At 45.8% G+C, this 20,580-nt stretch overlaps 1 protein-coding gene across 12 annotated transcripts in view; it reads right to left on the minus strand.

The window, feature by feature from the left end:
* Positions 1-20,580, minus strand: part of STXBP5L (syntaxin binding protein 5L) — a 398,900-nt gene that overhangs the window by 25,940 nt on the left and 352,380 nt on the right. For all 12 annotated transcript variants that reach the window (XM_065586857.1, XM_005292701.5, XM_065586846.1 and 9 more), the window contains one exon: positions 12,259-12,429. In XM_065586857.1, the coding sequence (XP_065442929.1) occupies positions 12,259-12,429 (171 nt within the window). The remainder of the gene's footprint in view (positions 1-12,258; positions 12,430-20,580) is intronic.

Below are 20,580 nucleotides of genomic sequence, written 5' to 3' on the forward strand. Positions count from 1 at the left end.
GCTCTGTCACTACAAGATATTTTAATTTTGAGTTGTGTTTTTTTAAAGAATCTGTAAAAGCCTACAATTCTTTATGAAACTGAAGAGTTTGAAACAGCTAAAGAGGAATAAGAAAGAACAACTTTCTTCCCTCTCTCACATGCCAGTCTACTTAACAGGGAGGTTCATGAAAAATGTTTTTCTAGATAAGGAATCCCTTACCCCACGCCAGTTCTTCTTAAATAAAGAGGCAAGTGTTAGCAAGATATTTTCAAAGTGCTAGCTGGGGGAAAAAATACACTCCTACATACGTTCACATGAAAAACATGAAAGAAACTGCTGGAAATATACAGACTATTTTTTCATTGTGTTAAAAGGTCAGATCCTGGTTATTATTGTAATGTAGTGTGGGAAGAACTGGTTGATTTATTGTTTTAACATATTTCGTGTGGTTAGTCACAGAACTTGATTATCTTTTTCATCAAATCAATGATCATATGGGAGAAACAGCAGGAACTGGAAAAGACGGTTACTCACCGTTGTAACTGTTGTTCTTCGAGATGTGTTGCTCATATCCATTCCATTAGGTGTGTGCGCGCCGCGTGCACGATCGTCGGAAGATTTTTACCCTAGCAACACCGGCGGGTCGGCTGTGGAGCCCCCTAGAGTGGCGCCTTCATGGCGCTGAATATATACCCCAGCCGACCCGGCGCCCCCTCAGTTCCTTCTTGCCGGCTACTCCGACAGTGGGGAAGGGGGGCGGGTTTGGAATGGATATGAGCAACACATCTCGAAGAACAACAGTTACAACGGTGAGTAACCGTCTTTTCTTCTTCGAGTGCTTGCTCATATCCATTCCATTAGGTGACTCCCAAGCCCAACTTAGGTGGTGGGGTCGGAGTGAGACATTGCTGTGTGCAAAACTGCTGATCCGAAGGCAGCATCGTCCCTGGACTGCTGCACTAGTGCATAGTGTTCTGTAAACGTGTGGACTGACGACCAAACCGCAGCTCTACAAATGTCCTGGATCGGAACTTGCGCCAGGAAAGCCGTCGAGGACGCTTGGGCCCTCGTGGAGTGAGCGGTGAGGTGCGGTGCTGAGACACCTGCCAGGTCATAGCAAGTCCGGATGCAAGACGTAATCCAGGAGGATAGGCGTTGTGAGGAGACCGGTGAGCCTTTCATTCGGTCAGCTACTGCAACGAAGAGTTGCGTCGTCTTTCTAAAGGGCCTTGTGCGGTCAATGTAGAAGGCCAGGGCCCTGCGTACGTCCAGGGAATGCAAACGTTGATCCTGGCGAGAAGCATGTGGTTTAGGGTGAAAAACCGGGAGAAATATATCCTGGTTGATATGAAAAGGAGAAACCACCTTAGGGAGAAAGGCAGGATGTGGGCGGAGCTGCACTTTATCCTTATGGAAAACTGTGTAAGGGGGCTCGGATGTAAGCGCCCTGAGTTCAGAAACGCGCCTTGCTGAGGTGATGGCTACGAGGAAGGCTGTCTTCCAGGACAGGTACAGAAGTGAACAGGTGGCCAGTGGCTCGAATGGAGGACCTGTGAGCTTGGAGAGAACCAGGTTGAGGTCCCACGTCGGAACGGGCTGACGTTGTTGTGGGTACATCCGGTCTAAGCCCTTGAGGAATCTAACGACCATCGGGTTAGAGAATACCGAGGACGCGAGTTCCCCTGGATGGAAGGCCGATATAGCGGCCAGGTGAACTCTAATTGAAGATATCGCCAACCCTTGCTGTTTTAGGAAGAGGAGATATTCCAAAATAAGAGGAATAGGTGCGTGCAATGGGGACGTGGCTCGTTGTTCGCACCAACAGGAGAACCGCTTCCACTTGGCCAAGTATGTGGTCCGTGTTGAGGGCTTCCTACTGCTCAGCAGAATCTGTTGGACAGAGTGAGAACACTGTTGCTCTGCCTGGGTGAACCATGGAGCAGCCACGCCGTGAGGTGGAGTGATTGCAGGTCGGGGTGACGCAGCCGGCCGTGGTTCTGCGTGATGAGATCCGGATACAACGGAAGCGGGATCGGTGTCTGAACCGAGAGTTCCAACAGCGTGGTGTACCAATGTTGTCTCGGCCACGCTGGAGCGATCAGAATCACCTGTGCCTGGTCTCTGCGCAATTTGAGCAGTACCTTGTGGACCAGAGGAAACGGAGGGAAGGAATAAAACAGGTGGTCTTTCCAGGGAAGGAGAAACGCATCCGAGAGGGAGCCCAGAGCTCGACCTTGCAGGGAGCAGAACACGTGGCACTTCCTGTTGTCTCGAGATGCAAACAGGTCTATCTGGGGAAACCCCCACTTCTGGAAGACGGAATGTATGATGTCCGGACGGATAGACCACTCGTGCGTTTGAAAGGACCTGCTGAGTCGGTCCGCTAAAGTGTTCTGGACTCCAGGGAGGAACGATGCCGTGAGATGGATTGAGTGGGCGATGCAGAAGTCCCACAGGCGAATGGCCTCTTGGCATAGAATTGACGAACGTGCTCCTCCTTGCTTGTTGATGTAAAACATGGCCGTGGTGTTGTCGGTGAGAACTAACACACAGCGGCCACGTAGGAGATTGAGAAATGCCTGGCACGCCAGGCGCACCGCCATCAGTTCCCGAACATTGATGTGTAGGGCTAGCTGAGGTGCAGTCCACAGGCCCTGGGTATGGTGCTCGTTGAGATGGGCGCCCCAACCCAGAGATGAAGCGTCTGTGACCAGGTGCAGAGAGGGTTGTGGGCCGTGAAACGGCATCCCCTCGCAAACCACATTGTGATCTAGCCACCATGTGAGGGAGGTCAGGACCGAGTTCGGGATTGTGACCACCATATTCAGGCTGTCCCGATGTGGGCGGTATATTGATGACACCCAGGTCTGGAGTGGGCGAAGCCGAAGTCTGGCATGCCTGGTTACGTACGTGCATGAAGCCATGTGACCCAGGAGGGTAAGGCACGACCTCACCGTGGTAGTTGGGAAGGCCTTGAGTCCCTGGATGAGGCTCGTGATGGTGCAAAAGCGATTGTCTGGAAGGATGGCTTGTGCGCGTCTGGAGTCTAGAACCGCACCGATGAATTCTATTCTCTGGGTAGGTTCTAGAGTGGATTTGTCCTTGGTGCGACCGCGTACCAGCCAGTCGTCTAGGTACGGGAACACCTGTATCCCTTGCCGACGAAGGTACGCTGCCACGACAGCCATACATTTCGTGAAGACCCGTGGGGCCGAAGATAGTCCGAAGGGAAGGACTGCAAATTGGTAGTGCACCCTGTTTACCACGAATCGGAGGAAGCGTCTGTGAGGCGGGTAAATAGCAATGTGAAAGTATGCGTCTTTCATGTCGAGGGCGGCAAACCAGTCTCCAGGATCGAGGGAAGGGATAATGGCCCCCAGAGAGACCATGCGGAACTTCAACTTTACTACGAATTTGTTGAGTCCGCGCAAGTCCAAGATGGGTCGCAGACCTCCTTTGGACTTGGGGATGAGGAAATAACGGGAATAGAATCCCCTGCCCCTTAATTCCACTGGAACCTCCTCTATGGCCCCCATAGCGAGGAGCGTAGAAACTTCCTGTATAAGAAGTTGCTCGTGAGAAGGGTCCCTGAAGAGGGACGGGGAAGGGGGGGAAGGGGGGGGGATAGAAGAAAACTGGATAGCGTATCCCCTCTCCACCGTGCGGAGGACCCAATGGTCCGAAGTTATAAGGGACCAAGCACGGTGGAAGTGGGAGAGGCGATCCCGAAAGGAGGGGGCTGGATCCTGGGGGATGACTGGGGCGCCGTCCTCGACCGCACCTTCAAAAGTTCTGCCTGGGGCCTGAAGGTGGTCGAGGTGGCCCCTGGTTCTGGCCGGGTTGAGGGCCGGTCCACCTTCTTCTACCACCTCGCCCTCGCCTCCGGGCCGAGTCCTGTCTCTGACGAGGCGGGGGGGGGTAGAAGCGCTGAGGCTGCGGCCTAAATGGCCTGCGCTGGGGGCCCACAACATGCATCCCCAGGGAGCGCATGATTGTTCTCGAGTCCTTGAGGCTCTGCAGGCGAGAGTCCGTCTTATCTGAGAACAATCCATGACCCTCAAAAGGCAGATCTTGTAGGGTTTGCTGCAGCTCCGGAGGCAAACCCGAAACCTGAAGCCAGGAGATCCTGCGCATAGCGATGCCCGAAGCCAGGGTCCTCGCCGCTGAGTCTGCAATGTCTAAGGAGGCCTGTAAGGAGGTCCGAGCCACCTTCTTACCCTCCTCCACCAGGGCTCCAAACTCCTCCCTGGACTCTTGGGGAATCAACTCCTTAAACTTCCCCATAGAGTTCCAGGAGTTGAAATTGTAGCGGCTCAGTAGCGCCTGTTGGTTCGCCGCTCTAAGTTGTAGCCCTCCGGCTGAGTAAACCTTACGGCCAAACAGGTCGAGCCGCTTAGCCTCTTTTGATTTAGGCGCTGCAGCCTGCTGGCCGTGGCGCTCTCGTGCATTCACTGATTCCACCACCAGTGAGCACGGTTGGGGGTGGGTATACAAGTACCCATAGTCCTTAGAGGGGACAAAGTATTTTCTTTCCACCCCTCTCGCTGTGGGTGGAATGGAGGCAGGAGTTTGCCATATCGTATCCGCATTCGTTTGGATCGTGCGGATCAGAGGTAACGCCACCCTCGATGGGGCATCTGCTCCAAGGATGTTCACGATCGGGTCGTGCACCTCCACTATCTCCTCCGCCTGCAGGTCCATATTACGGGCCATCCTACGCAGGAGATCCTGGTGAGCCCGAAGATCTATCGGAGGGGGACCCGTACATGAAGTGCCCGCCACTGCCTCGTCCGGAGAGGAGGAAGAGGATGCCTCCGGTGGTACCGGATCCAAGGGGGGGTCCTGATCCCCTTGCTCTTGGGCCGGGGCATCACCTGCACTTGGGTCCCTGGTGTCGGGTGGCGTGGACACCGAAGCCTCCATGCCTCCTGGCGGAGGCCGAGAGATGGTGGATTCTGGGGCCCTTCTGACCGAGTGACCCGAGCGAGAGGTCGATGGTATTGGAGCCCCTTGCTCTTGGTGGTACGCCCACGGGGTCCAAAACGACCAGTGAGATGGTCCATGAGAGTGGTCCTCTGCCATCTCTTGCCAGTGGCCGAAATTTTGTTCCTCGGCGTGCCCTTGAGGGGGGTATGCCGATCTCGACAGGTCCTCCGAGGAACGAGACACCGATCTAGACGGCCATGGCGGTGCCGAGAGAGATGAAACCATCCCGGTGGGCTGCGGTGCCGCACGGTGCCGGTCCGGAGATGATCTATCTCTGCGCGGTGCCGGCGATCGGTGCCGGGACCGCGACCGGTGCCGATGACCTCGTTGGTGCCGGGAGTCGGATCTGGACCTCGACGAGGACCTGGAGTATGCCCGGTGCCGGGAGCGACCCCTCGACGTCGAGCGTCGACCGTAGCGGTGCCGAGAACTACGTCTCGACGTTGATCGGTGCCGACGATCATATCGGTGCCGAGACGAAGAGCGGTGCCGCGAAGAAGATCTTGGCCGCGAGTACGACCGGTGCCGAGACGATATTCGGTGCCGGGACTGCGAGCGGCGTGGGGACCTGCTTCGGGACCTGGATCGGTGCCGAGGTTCCAGCCCTTGTGATGGCGGGCGCATCAGGGCAGGTTTCCCCCTCGACTGGACCGGGCGAGTCAACGGTGCAGTCGGTGCCGGTGGTTGAGGCGGTGCCGGCTCCGTGAGAGCTATTAAGTCTCTCGCCGCCGCGAAGGTCTCTGGAGTCGACGGGAGGCACTGTATCACCGCCGGCCTGGGGGGAGACGCTATTTGCACCGGACTCAACGGTCTCGGCGCCGGAGTCGACGGTGCCGGAGGCACCTGTTTTCGTTGCTCCACCGGTGGACGCGGCTCTACCCCCGACACTGGGGGAGCTGGCGTCTTCGGCACTGATGTCCCCGTCTTATGGGCTTTTTTATGCCCTGGGGATAAGGACCGGCGCCGAGGCACTTGCTGTGTCTGCGGTGCCGACGAGGTCCGGTGCCGGGGAGGCTTGTCTGACGCCACTCGCGTGGTCGTCGCAGCCGGTGCCGCCGGGGCACTGCGCACCGAGGTGCTAGGTGCCGGGGCCTTGCTCGTGGAAGGAGCGTCCGGGCTAAGAGCCGCCTCCATCAGAAGTTGCCTGAGCCGAAAGTCCCGCTCCTTCTTGGTTCTCGGACGGAAGGCCTTACAGATTTTACACTTGTCTGTCTGGTGTGACTCTCCCAGGCACTTCAGACAGGATTCGTGCGGGTCGCTCGTGGGCATAGGTTTAGCGCAGGAGGCGCACAGCTTGAAGCCGGGAGCGTTGGGCATGAGCCCGGCCCCGCGGCCGGGGGAGAAAGGGGGGAGACGACCCCCTTAATCCCCTGGACTATTTAGAACAACTTTAAAACTACTTAACTAACTTACAACAAACTCTAAGACTATAACTATAACTACAACTATGATACAACAAGATAAGCTAGGGAAAGTGGAGAACAGCTAAGCAGCGCTCCACAGTTCCAACGACCGTCAGGGGCGGTAAGAAGGAACTGAGGGGGCGCCGGGTCGGCTGGGGTATATATTCAGCGCCATGAAGGCGCCACTCTAGGGGGTTCCACAGCCGACCCGCCGGTGTTGCTAGGGTAAAAATCTTCCGACGATCGTGCACGCGGCGCGCACACACCTAATGGAATGGATATGAGCAAGCACTCGAAGAAGAAGGAGAAATTAAAACAACAGATACTATTAGTGCAGTAGGGGTTTCCTTAAAGCACCAAATTACATATAAGTAAGAATCACCCAACTTTACCATGGTAGTATATTTATTACTTCTGAAAATTGCTTAAGTTATTTAGATAGTCATCTGTAAGGACCCACTGATGTTCTACTAAAGCTAATGATACTGGAATAAATAAAATACTACCAAATGTCTCCATTCTGATTTGGAAATACCACAGGCTAGATTCACAAAAGGATGTAGGTGCCTAAATGTCACTTTAGGCACCTAAATCCCAGAATCAGGTCACGGTGAGATTCACAAAATCCCCATTCAGCTACCGCCGAGCCCTGGTACCTAAACTCACTTGGTGCCTACATTTTTGAAGTAGAAGTTCACTAAGTTTCTGCCTCTGAGCATGTGGACTGTAGCCCTCATACTTGGAGGTTGGCTGCCTAAGCTCCAGTGATTCACACGCTGGGTGAAAATAGGCGCTCCTCAGGATAACTCATCTACAGGGCCTGATCTGGTAGGTATGCTCAGACTTTACCTAGTGGATAGGGTCCCTACAGGCAGGAGCCTGGAGTTAGTTCTCCAAGAGGGGCAGGGTTTAGCACACATCCCTCAGCTTAGCACATCCTACGGGCTATTTTAGGGAGGAAGTTGCCTATCATGCTGGCTTTTGTGAATCCCATTTTAATGTGCCCATCTCTCCCTACTCATTGTATGGGGAGCCTGAGTGCCTAACCCAGGCTTTGTAAATCTCAGTGATTTTCTAGGCACCTAAAAGTTTGGCATGATAATGCTCAGTGTCGCAGTGCCTAGGTTCCTTTGTGAATCTAGCCCATTTCTCTTTTTGTGAAATATCAAGTGAACAAAATCTATATTTTATTCATGTGTGCTCACCTCTTCAGAGCACAGGCAGTCAATTCCTCCAAATTACATGTGCTGTTTATTGTGGCATAAATTCCTAAATAGTGGATGAAAGATTGACATCCAGTTGTGAAAAGCTTAGCAAAGCTTTTTAATGGCTTGGCCAAAGGTAGCCTCTATTTTGATCAATGTCTGAAATGTAATGAGCTCATCTGGACAGAAAATGTATTCTCAGCATTTTCTTTGCAAAGTCTTTTTTTTTTTTTAAGCTACGACCCTCATAGGGCTCACATCACTTTTGGCAGTAGTATTTAATACAAAACACTACTGAGATGAATAAAAATATGCCAAAACAATGTCTGTGGAAGAATTCTTACATACCAGTCATTTGATGCAGATCAATTACTAAACTGAAACTCAAAAGAGCTAACACAGTAGCAATCTGTTAAATGTTTAACCTAGTTAAATGGAAATAACATCCTAGATTTATTTCAAAATAAGGATTCTTATAAAAAAATTACATCCCATTATTAATATGAGAATGTAAAGTACAAGAAGGCTGTTCTTTTTTAGTGTATATATACTCTAGCTTGTACGCATGTGTGTGTGTGTGTGTGTATATATATATATATATATATATATATAAACACACATCATATTACATATTAATAGACTATACCCTGACCAACTATTCTGCTGTTAACTGTGACAGAAAATAGGCTGTTAAAGTCGATTCAGTGACATTAGTGAGAGGTGCAGTACCATTTCACTGACATCACTGATACCTCTAAGTTTTCTTTTGCTGACATTCAGGAAAGCTAGACTACCTTTTCAGTGACAAGAGAAAGCTAAATCATTACCTGTGGAAAGTTTTAAAACTTTTACCATCTCTGCAAAGTGCTTTGAGATCTACAGATAAAAAGTGCTACCTATGAGCTCCATATTAATTAATTATTATAATATATATTATATTATTATAATATTAATTATTATTAGCCATAACTAACCTGAAGAGAACACCCAGGTTAATTCATGAGTGAAGTCTGCTGTTATTCATAAGCCATTTACAATGACTTCATTAGAGCTCTCTAAGTCTATCTTGGTACAGTACTCACTCCTGAACTATCTATTAGTCTGTATTTACATTTGAGCTTATAAAAGGCATATTCTTTGAACGAGTTATTTCCTTTGACAGGGAACTGGAAGATCACACTTTTTCTATGTGCTGTGGAGAGACTGTAGTGTGATTTCATGGGGTTTTTTAGAGATCAGGATTTATGGGTTCCCCCTTCAGTGACTCTACATCACATTCAATTTTTCTCTAAATGTAGTTCCTTTGGAAGTGATCAGTGTTGCCCCTTAAATCAGCTGGATGGAGTTCCTCGAGAAGAATGCAGCGTGCTTTCTCTGCACAGTGTGCTGCGTCCACCAACCTGCCTCCCGCCAGCCCATGAGTTTGGGACTTGCACTTTAATCCCTAGCAGGTCACCATCTTGGGATAATGGTTCATGGGATAATTTAATGGGATAATGACATGATTCATGAGTTCATTTCCATACTGTCAGCTTCAGTAGATCCTACAGTGATCTCTTCTGTCTTGCTGTGGTGTGATCTCAAACAGTCATGGAGAAAAGGATCAGCAGTGATTCCTCTATTTGATCACATCCTAATTAATAAACTCTGAAGATCTAGCTATCAGAAATATTAATGAAGGGGGCTCTGATATTCTATCCATTTCCTGTATGTAGAGGGATCTTTTTACATCTGTGAACAAAGGTATTTTCTACAGTTTGTATTTAAAAGGTGCATCAACAGACTCTATGGGTGAGCTCTTCACTCTCGCATTGTCCCCCATACAAACGGGTGAAAGGACTGGGGCTGGGTAAAGGGGCTCTAAGAGCTCTCATTCTGACTCTGGGAGAATTATCCTGGTGCAGGCATTGCTGAACACAGGCAAAAGGCCATCTTCCAATGATCTCTTTGCAAGCCATGGTGTGGCGGGCATACTGGAGGTGATGCTGGGGGCAGAAGGGGCATGTCGCTGGTGGGATTGCAGCACTGCAGAGACCAGGGAGTGCTATGGCCCAGAGGGTAGCCCTGGGAAGTATCATTACTTAAGCAGATTGGAAATTGTGTGGCAGCCTCACTTAAGTTAAAAATTGAATTTGTAATAAGTGAAATATTAAAATGAATAAGACTAAAGTATCAGAGTAGCAGCCGTGTTAGTCTGTATCCGCAAAAAGAAGAACAGGAGGACTTGTGGCACCTTAGAGACTAACAAATTTATTAGAGCATAAGCTTTCGTGGACTACAGCCCACTTCTTCGGATGCATATAGAATGGAACATATATTGAGGAGATATATATACACACATACAGAGAGCATAAACAGGTGGGAGTTGTCTTACCACCTCTGAGAGGCCAATTAATTAAGAGAAAACAAACTTTTGAAGTGATAATCAAGCTAGCTCAGTACAGACAGTTAGATAACAAGTGTGAGAATACTTACAAGGGGAGATAGATTCAATGTTTGTAATGGCTCAGCCATTCCCAGTCCTTATTCAAACCGGAGTTGATTGTGTCTAGTTTGCATATCAATTCTAGCTCAGCAGTTTCTCGCTGGAGTCTGTTTTTGAAGTTTTTCTGTTGTAATATAGCCACCCGCAGGTCTGTCACTGAATGACCAGACAGGTTAAAGTGTTCTCCCACTGGTTTTTGAGTATTTTGATTCCTGATGTCAGATTTGTGTCCATTAATTCTTTTGCGTAGAGACTGTCCGGTTTGGCCAATGTACATGGCAGAGGGGCATTGCTGGCACATGATGGCATATATCACATTGGTAGATGTGCAGGTGAACGAGCCCCTGATGGTATGGCTGATGTGATTAGGTCCTATGATGATGTCACTGGAATAGATATGTGGACAGAGTTGGCATCGGGGTTTGTTACAAGGATAGGTTCCTGGGTTAGTGGTTTTGTTCAGTGATGTGTGGTTGCTGGTGAGTATTTGCTTTAGGTTCGGGGGTTGTCTGTAAGCGAGGACAGGTCTGTCTCCCAAGATCTGTGAGAGTAAAGGATCTTTAACCTGTCTGGTCATTCAGTGACAGACCTGCGGGTGGCTATATTACAACAGAAAAACTTCAAAAACAGACTCCAGCGAGAAACTGCTGAGCTAGAATTGATATGCAAACTAGACACAATCAACTCCGGTTTGAATAAGGACTGGGAATGGCTGAGCCATTACAAACATTGAATCTATCTCCCCTTGTAAATATTCTCACACTTGTTATCTAACTGTCTGTACTGAGCTGGCTTGATTATCACTTCAAAAGTTTGTTTTCTCTTAATTAATTGGCCTCTCAGAGGTAGTAAGACAACTCCCACCTGTTTATGCTCTCTGTATGTGTGTATATATATCTCCTCAATATATGTTCCATTCTATATGCATCCGAAGAAGTGGGCTGTAGTCCACAAAAGCTTATGCTCTAATAAATTTGTTAGTCTCTAAGGTGCCACAAGACTAAAGTAGAAGAGCCCCTGTGCTGTTTATTTTGCTATTACATTTTTTTCAGTTGCTGACTGCCAAAGCATTTTGTACGGACATCACATTGTTGCATTGTACAAGCTGTGGAGGGTGTGGGGGAAGTTGCAGGCTTGGTGGGTGAGGGATAATTGGGAGTGACAGCATCTCACAAGGCACAGGAGGTGTTTTGAGGTTATGGGAAAAGCACATTAGCTGGATGCTTCTGTTAAAATGATGGGCATCGAAATAGTTAGCAATGCTGACATTTAAATGGGCATATTTGAAGTTTCGCACTTAACCCACTGACATGAATGGGACAGTTTACACTCCTCAGAACTGTGGTTTGAATGTGTCTGAACACTCAGGTAGACAACACTGCCTGGCTTATACTTAGTTCAAAATTTGGAGGCTGTATTCACAAACATAAGTTCTCAAAACAAATTATTTTAAAGGAAGTTTTGATTCTGAACCACAATTCTCCAGCAAGGGGTAAATCCCATGGCCAGGGAATTGCAGAATTTACAGCCCTTAATTATATTTAATACCAAAGAATAATACAATGGGTGAGCAAAGGTTAAACTCTCAGTCTTATAAATATAGTTCTCATTTTTCAGACTATTACTCGTGAATAAACAGGGATCAGAATACACCTCTACCCCGAAATAACGCGACCCGATATAACACAAATTCGGATAGAACGCGGTAAAGCAGTGCTCCAGGGGGGCAGGGCTGCGCACTCCAGCAGATCAAAGCAAGTTCGATATAATGCAGTTTCACCTATAATGTGGTAAGATTTTTGGGCTCCCGAAGACAGCGTTATATCGGGGTAGAGGTGTATTTTAAGCTTTTGAGGTCACTGGCTGTCAGAATTACTGTACATAAATTCTGATGAACAATCATTTTTCTGGAGCAAAGCTTCCAGGCTCAAAAAGAAGGTGGAAGGACTGTGAGAGTTTCAGGAAGTTTGGTATACCGCATCTCTAGGTAGCACAAAAGTCAGCAGCAGGCTGGCTGGTTAGTAACAACACTAAAACACAGGGATCATTCTAATTCTAAACAATTAAATGAAGACAGCAGTTTAGAGAAGTGACTAGGACAGGGATCATGCTAAATAGCGTGTAACCAGTTTGCTTTCACATCTTGTGGAAAAGTGAAACTAACACATACCTAATGAAAACGCTCATTGGCACTCACCTTCTGTTGTGACTGGAAGGGAAATCTCCATGCAAGCCGCAGACTGTGCTTTTCTAAATGGGGGCCTCCCAGGCCCTCGGCGATTTGATTTTGTAACATCTGCGCTAGAGAGCCGTTTTCCAGAGCTGCAAGTTTGGGAGGTTGGGCTTGTACAGTGCCCGTTTACATGATCTGCAAAAAGAACGACAAGGTCCAAGGTAAAGAGGCAGCTTCCAATATTCAGAATGCAAGGGAGGTAAATGGTGATACTTGAGAATAATTTAAGATGAAACTTCCCACAGAACTGTATATTTGTTCTGTAAGTACAGTATAGATTTGTGGGAACGACTTACCATTTCCTTAGCAGTGTAAATATTTTATAAATATAAAGAGGTGTGTACAACTGAAGCCTTCTGGGCTGAGTCTTCCCTCACATCACGTTCACAATGGTGTAACTCTACTGACTTCACTGATAGGCAAGAGGAAAATCTGACCCACTGTTTCTAGATGGGATGTTACTGTACATGCTAGTTATACATATTGGAGACCCTGGGTTCCTACGTCTTCTCTTGACCTACATATATAGACACTTAAGTTATGGGCAGTAATGCTTAAGGTCAGCTTTTGTATTGCATCTTATAAGCATATACAGCATGATTTTGAAAACCATCCTTCCTTTTTTCCTCCCATAAAAATGTAAGTGTAACTAATTATGGGTGGAGTTTACTGTAAGAGCAAATTATTGCAGATAGACATCTAACTGCCAGATATGCAGATGCAATGTAGCATATGCCTAAATGTCATTCTTTGGGGACATTAAAAAACAGGCCATAGTATCTCTGAGTGTTGTATTATATTCTCTTTATACTCCATTCTATTTATATTACATGTATTCATTTTATTGGTGGACTACAGCATATATCATTTTAAGGTAACATACTCTTTCCCTAACTTACACATGAAAGTCTATCTAATAAGAATAGGAGATCAATTGCTGAATGCAATTTTTCTCCTGCAATGTAAGGATCTGAATTCAAATACACAATCTTGAAAGTATTGTGATGGAGGTACTTAAGTGCAAAAGAATGCTGACCATTTTAAAATAAAAATAGAACTGGCAATTCCTGTAGCTGAATCTTACAGTGGAGCACTAGAGCTGAATGAATAATTCACAACGAATAACTGATTTGTGAAATCCCACCTTTGTTCCCTATTTGTGAATAAGCAAATCACAACATTTTTAAATTGACATGTTATTTAAAACCAGTCTTGATTTTTTTTTGTTTTTTGGTGGTGAATAATTCTTGGTCTGCAGATCATTCAGATATATTGTTTGCAATTTGCACTGTAACTTATGTAAACAATAAACACAACAAAAATGTAGAACTATGCAAATATGCATGATATTTGTCATTCACAACAATACCAATATGTATCATGCTCATATAAGTAGCTTTCCCAGACCTGAAGAAGAACTCTGTATAAACTGGGAAGCTTGTTTCTTTCACCAACAGAAATTGGTTCAATAAAAGATATTACCTCACCCACCTTGTCTCCCATATATGTAACAGAACTGGACCATCTGCCTTTATTTAGATCTTAGATTATTTATATCTTTATAATCAGATCATGCAAAACCATGCTCTGAAGTATCCCTAGCCTATATTTGCCAGATGCTAGGAATGGGCTGTTGTCATAAACATACAGCTAAGGGGAGCATAAAATCCCTCCTGAGCAGCTGTACTGAATCTTTACCTGTAAGGGGTTAAGAAGCTCAAATAACCTGGTTGGCACCTGACGAAAAGGACCAATAAGGAAAGAAGATACTTTCAAATCTGGAGAGGGGGGGAGTTGTTGGTGCTCTCTTTGTTGTTCCCTCTCTGGACAGAGAGAGAGAGACCAGGCAGGAAAAAACATCTCCTGAAAACATACCTGAAATGAACCACCTAAGGTTACAAAAATTGTAAGTAAGGGCAAGGAAATGCGTTAGATTATCTTTTGTTTTAGCTTGTGAATTTTCCCTATGCTAAGAGGGAGTTTTATTCCTGTTTTTTGTAACTTTGAAGCTGAGCCTAGAGGGGAATCCTCTGTGTTTTAAATCTTTTTATTACCCTGTAAAATTACCTTCCATCCTGATTTTTGCAGGTGTGATTCTTTTACTTTTTCTTTAAATAAAGTTCTTTCTTTAAGAACCTGATTGATTTTCAGTGTCCTAGAGACAAAGAGTCTGGTCGGTACTCACATTATTCTCAAGCCTCCCCAGGAAAGGGGGTTAAGGGGCTTGGGGGAATATTTTGGGGAACTAGGGACTCCAAGTGACCCCTTTCCTGAATTTTTGTCTAAATCACTTGGCGGTGGCAGCAATACCATCCAAGGACAAAGAAAGGATTTATGCCTGGGGGAAGTTTTTAACCTAAGCTGGTAGAAATAAGCTTAGGGGGTCTTTCATGTGGGTCCCCACCTCTGTACCCCAGAGTTCAGAGTGGGAAGGGAAACCTGACAGCTGCAGGGGATGGATCAGTTGATGATTACCTGTTCTGTTCATTCCCTCTGAAGCACCTGGCATTGGCTACTGTCAGAAGAAAGGATACTGGGATAGATGGACCCTTGATCTGACCCAGAATGGCTGTTCTTATCTCTAAATTTTGTATAAAAACCTCACATTCCATTACTTCTCTCAGTACCAAAGTTTCACAATATCTAAGAAAATGATAAATTTTAAAATACCAAGATAAGGTTATTTCAATATTACACAAACATACTAATTTAAAAAAACACTATAAAGGTTGCAGAGTCAAGCACTCAAAAGTTAGGAAATGCCAGAATTAAGATTGTCTGTGCCACCTCAATTCAGCCCCCTAACATACAGCCTTTAATTAACATATATTAATTGTCACAAACAATTTTCCCCAAAGGACTCCTGCCTCACTCAGTGCACAGGCTGTACCATGTTCATTTAGTAAGCAAACTATTCAATATTTTGTTTTCTCCTCATTGTTCAGTGTGTGGCCCCAGGTCTTATTTACTGCATGCTATTCAAACCCTCATCTGAAGACAGAATTATTAATATCCTCATAGGCTTTTTTGTATGCTCAACATTATAGAATCTGTGTGCATCACAAATATTAATTCATTTATTGTCACAATACCCCTGTGAGACAAGGAGGTAGTACTATCCCCATTTTACAGATGGTGAGGCAGAGAGAGATTAAGGTCAAAAGTATTCAATAATTTTGGGTGTACTTGGTTTTTCAGAGTAGAATTATATAGAACTTTATATATTCAAGCATGGCTCACTCTGACTTCAGCTGCAGAAGTGAGTGGAGTTGGGCAAAATTTTGTCAGCAAATAGTAAATTCACCAAAAAAGCATTTTCTCTTCCGTCCATTTTCCCCAAACTTGACCACTTCTACCCTGTCTCCTCCAGCCTGTCCCTGTCTGAGTCCTGTCTCTTCCCCTCATCTGGCTCCTTATCCCAGTCCCACTCTCCACTCCTGAGGCTTCTCATCCCAGTCCCAGTCTCCTTGCTCAGCCAGGCTCAGTACCCTGCTCCCAGCTGCTGGCCCACTCTGTATCTCCCCTCTTCCCAGGCACTAGTTCCCAGTCCCAATCTCCCTCCTAGTGCTCCTCATCTAACCTCAGTCACCCGCCTCCACCCCTGGACTCCTCGTCTCAGTATCTTGGCCCAGTCAGTCCTAGTTCTGCCCCCGCACACCACTTGTCAGATTTGTCTCTCCTCCCATTTGTCCCTGTACTCCACCCTGCACTGCTTCCTAGTCCCAGTTTCCTTGTTCAGCCAGTCCCAGGCTCTCCCCTAACTCGTTGGCCAATCTCAGTGTCCCCCCAGCAAACTAGCTCCCAGTTGTGCCCCCATTTCCTCACTGGTTCCTACTCCCAGTCTTTCCCTCTCTACAGCTCCCGGTCTCAGCCTTCTGGTCCAATTAATCACAGCCAGTTCTCTATCCCAGTCTCCTTGCCCAGCCAAGCTCAGTTTCCCCCCTCCAAATTCCAGTCACAATTACTCTCCCCCAACTTCCAGTCCAAGTCTTATCAGGGTCCTTATCCCAATCTATTCCTTTCCTTCCCCTCGGTCTTGCATTCAAATCAGACGGCTTCCTCCTCTTCACTATCTGGGAGTCAGCCAGAGGGTCACTGATAACACAGGAGAGACAGTTTCCTTTCTCTCAGTTCCAGTGCCCATCCCCATCCCATTCCAGAGCAGCCATTACAAGGAAAGTCCAGCCTCAACCCTGCAGCCCTGTTTTGTGAGGATGGTGCATGAGCAGTCCAGTCACACACAGGAGCTGTGACAGGATGGAGCACGCTCAGTGAGGAAAGAATCTTTTATGAATTTAGCTGTTAAGCTCTTGCAAGTCTGAGTATGTGCAAACTGCAATTTTTCAAAAAAATATAACTTGGCCAAATTCGGGCAGATTTTCACAGGGCTGGCAAAAGGCACATTCCTGACACAAAGGCCACATCCCTGCCAAATTTCTACTTCAAAGCATGGGGGCTCTAGAGTTTCCCAAAGAAAAGGTCTCAAGAATTTTTGAACATGGGCAAGACAATATATTTTTCTCTAGCTTCATTCTTGGAAACAGCTGGACTGAGGCACACACCCAGAATGGAAAATTTCAGCCCAAACAGTTAAAGTTTAGCAAAGTTAAAAGCAATTGAAATTTGCGTCTTATAATGGGAAGTGTTGGACAACCTTTATAGCTGGCAGTGCTACCAGCTCCACCTATAATTATCTAATTAGTTAATAGGATGTTCTACACTATGGAATATAATTTGACCTGCTTAGCTGAAAGTTGACTAAAATGTGGTAAGCCCCAAGTTTTCTTCAAATGATTCTGCTGAAGTTGGAGGTGGGGAAAACAGGGGGTATGAAGTTCTCTGCCACAAAAAAACCAGAGCATTCAGCCCCCAGAATCCACAGATCTTAGAAGGTTGCACTATGTCCTGAGCTCCTAACACAGCTGCACCATAACGCACAGCTTTCTGTCTTCAAACTTTAGTTTGCATAAAGGAGTTTTGGCATGATAGCTCATTATCTCCAAGAGGATCTTAGGGAAGTGTGAGGAATGAATCAGAGTAAAATGAGTCAAACTCTACAGAAGCGTCAACAGTATTTCAAAGACCCTTTTCCTGTGTTTTCTATAGAATGGATAAAATTTCTCTAGGCTTGTGATTTTACTTAATACGTCAAACTTTAATAGACTTTCCCCTCTCTCATAATATGCTTCTTAGACTCAATTTGTATTCGGGGCCTAAAGGAGTTAAGTGCCCACATTCCACTAAAAATCCATGGAAGTTGTGAGCCTAGCTCCAATAGGTCTCTAAAAATCCCATCCGGTATAAACAAGGCTGGTTCTTTCTCACAGCATAAATCAGATTTTAGGAAGTCCAGTGATTATAATTTTGAAATCTGACCCATTACTGCTCACAGAAATTTCTTCAAGAATTGAACTTGATGAAATTTAGAAGAGCCACATTAGAGTGTGATGGGGAATTGAGTGATGGTTAAAAAAATTCCATACCTCTATATTTTACACTGTTCTAGTCTGCTAATCAAATACAATTTTAAGTTAAACTTGATTTCAATGACCCCACGCATATGCTGATGCAGCTTCAGATATATGGCATTATTGCTACATTGTTACTGAAAGACTGTGGGGAATCAGCAAGACATAACCTAGCATGTTCAGATGGAAGAGAAAAGTACATAATTGTATTTGAAAAGGAATTCCTTGTATGTTATTATGGTACAAGGTGAACGTTAGAGAATTCTTCAGAAGGAAATTTAAATTACAGTTTGAAGGGAGATATCTCACTGCATTATATGAAAGAGTATGAATTATATGCTAAAAGGGAAAGCAATATTACAGTTGAAAGGGAGTTTTCTATAGTACAGTTTGAAAATTAACTTGACATAACTTGACATAATTACTCAAAGAGTAATGCAGATAGGTGGCCAGATTCAACACTATTCCTCTAGTTTTATGCAGATTTAACTGCCCCGATTTCAGTAACGAATGATCTAGAAGTAAATGAGGTCTATTGGAAATAAAATGTTAATGGTAGGAATTAATGTGCCACAGAATCATCTCAAAAAGGATTGCCTGTGAAGAAGGAAACAAATTGGATGTCACTAATTTCTCCTCTGTGGGTTCAAAAAACCGTATAGGTCATAATGTACAATTTCACTATGTCCTTCAGGTAGCTGTCCTACAGTATAGGTGCTATATGATGTGGCATCACAGTACAATATAGTATGTCCCAGATAAAAACTGCTTGTTTTTCCACAGTTTAATTTTTTGTTGGCAGTTGGGCCCAGAACCATAAAAAGACTTAGGCATTTTGGTGCTGAACTTTGCAATGCCTAACTTTTAGGCATGTTGAAAATCACGGGAACAACAATGGGATCCACAAAGCCAGAGTTAGGCATCCATGGTTCCTATACAATGAATGGGGAAAGAGAGGTGCCTAAGAATAGGGTTTGGCCCTTGATCTGCAAAAAGGAGAATTTCACTGGATGGGAGGATGGGAGAATCCGATGAAATGTCAGGCATCTCAAAGGTTCGAATCTGTGAGGTGCTTAAGGAGTCACAAAGAACTTGATAGATTTAGATACTTAAGTGGCTAAGAAGAAGCATGTGCCTCAAGAAAAGAAACAAAGAATACAAAGCCAGCGTTTATTTTCCAAACCAGCTCAGGTTTGTGCTACAGGTAAGATCTTTGTCACTCAGTTTCATCTACCCATTTAGGTAGCTTTGTGTATGGAATACAAGTAATGTCCTGTAATGGTCACATGAACCTTGTCTATTTTTATCAGCAAATATTTGAGACAGAGTCAAATTCAACCCTGGTGTAACTCCACTGAAGTTATACCAGAGATGAATTTGGTCACTTTTATGTAGTGATTTTATGATCCCATAGAGATCATCTGAAGAAACCACAGGAACATTACTTCCATCGCTGGTCTCAGGATTCAAGACCTCAAGGTAGGACATTTTCTTTGTGGAAGGCAAGGTTTATTGGAAAAACCTGCAATACTGAAAAGCCGTTCTCTGAGCTAGCAAAGGTAGTTTTCCTTTTTATCGTAAATGATCCTCAGTGTTGTTAATAGAGCACAGAAAATCCCCCCTATTACCCATCACTTTACACCTCTCTACACATAAGGACCTACACTACAACTACTGCCTTACCAGGCCTGTGTGATTGAACAGGACACTTCAGAACTCTTCAGCATCATCCGTTGTGCAGCTGGAAGGGATACCGTTGAGCAATACAAAGTATTTTCCTGGATATAATGGGCTGCCTGTAGAGGAATCCCAAGCCTTGCCAGCATGGGGATCCAGAGAGGAAAATGACTAGCTTACAGGTCTGGTAGTAAAAAGTGCACCAAACCTTGTTAGTTTATACAACGAGGGCTTTTAGTTTTATATAAACAGTTCTCATGTGGCACCTTAGAGACTAACAAGGTCTAAGATGCCACAAGGACTCCTCGTTCTTGCTGATACAGACTAACACGGCTACCACTCTGAAAAAAGTTCTCATGAGCACATCCTTTATGCCATGGGCCAGATTCTGGCTCATAATATGGCCTGTTTTGTTCTGGGAGTGCAAAGGAGCTGTAAAGCTCCCCTAAATGGGCAGATGAGAATTCCCTTGGGATGGAGGAACTCTGGGCTGGCATAGGACTGGTGTGGCTGGCTGAACAGCACTACCTCCCTGGCCTCTGGCAGTAGAAAGGGGCATGGTTGGAGGACACCGCACTCTTGTGATTTCCAATCAGTGTACTTGCTCCTTGGGTGTGATTATGAGCCAGTGTATCTAGAACAGCCCTGAGGCTAAGAACAGTCAATGAACATACTGGGCCAGATACAAGGGTCTGCACCAGTTTCTGCCTGTGGAGACCTTGGCTGAGATAAAAGGGTCCAGTGCAGCAAGTTCACCGAGGGTGACAGAGGTGTAAAATGCTAACCACCTCCCTTCTGCCTAATGAGCTCACCAGTGACCTGCACAGGCCCAAGCCAGGATGGTTGAGGAATGCACTAACTTAATGTGCCACTGCGGTAATCACAGAGCCCTCAAGGGAGGACAGTGATGAAACAGCACCTGCCCTCGAGTGAATCCCCACTCCATGCAAGACATAGGCCAGGGAGACACAATGGAATGACAACTGTTCCTCCATTCAGCATTGGCCCTCTCACCATCAACTTTGCCATGGAAGTCCGTGCAAATCGCTGCAAGACCTACAAAAACATATGTATTTTGGTGGGGCGTATTTGGAGTGCAGAAAATGGGCAGAGTTTTTATTGAATTTAAATTTCAGCACTT

The sequence above is a fragment of the Chrysemys picta genome, chromosome 1, assembly GCF_011386835.1.
Source record: "Chrysemys picta bellii isolate R12L10 chromosome 1, ASM1138683v2, whole genome shotgun sequence".
Taxonomy (NCBI): Eukaryota; Metazoa; Chordata; order Testudines; family Emydidae; genus Chrysemys; species Chrysemys picta.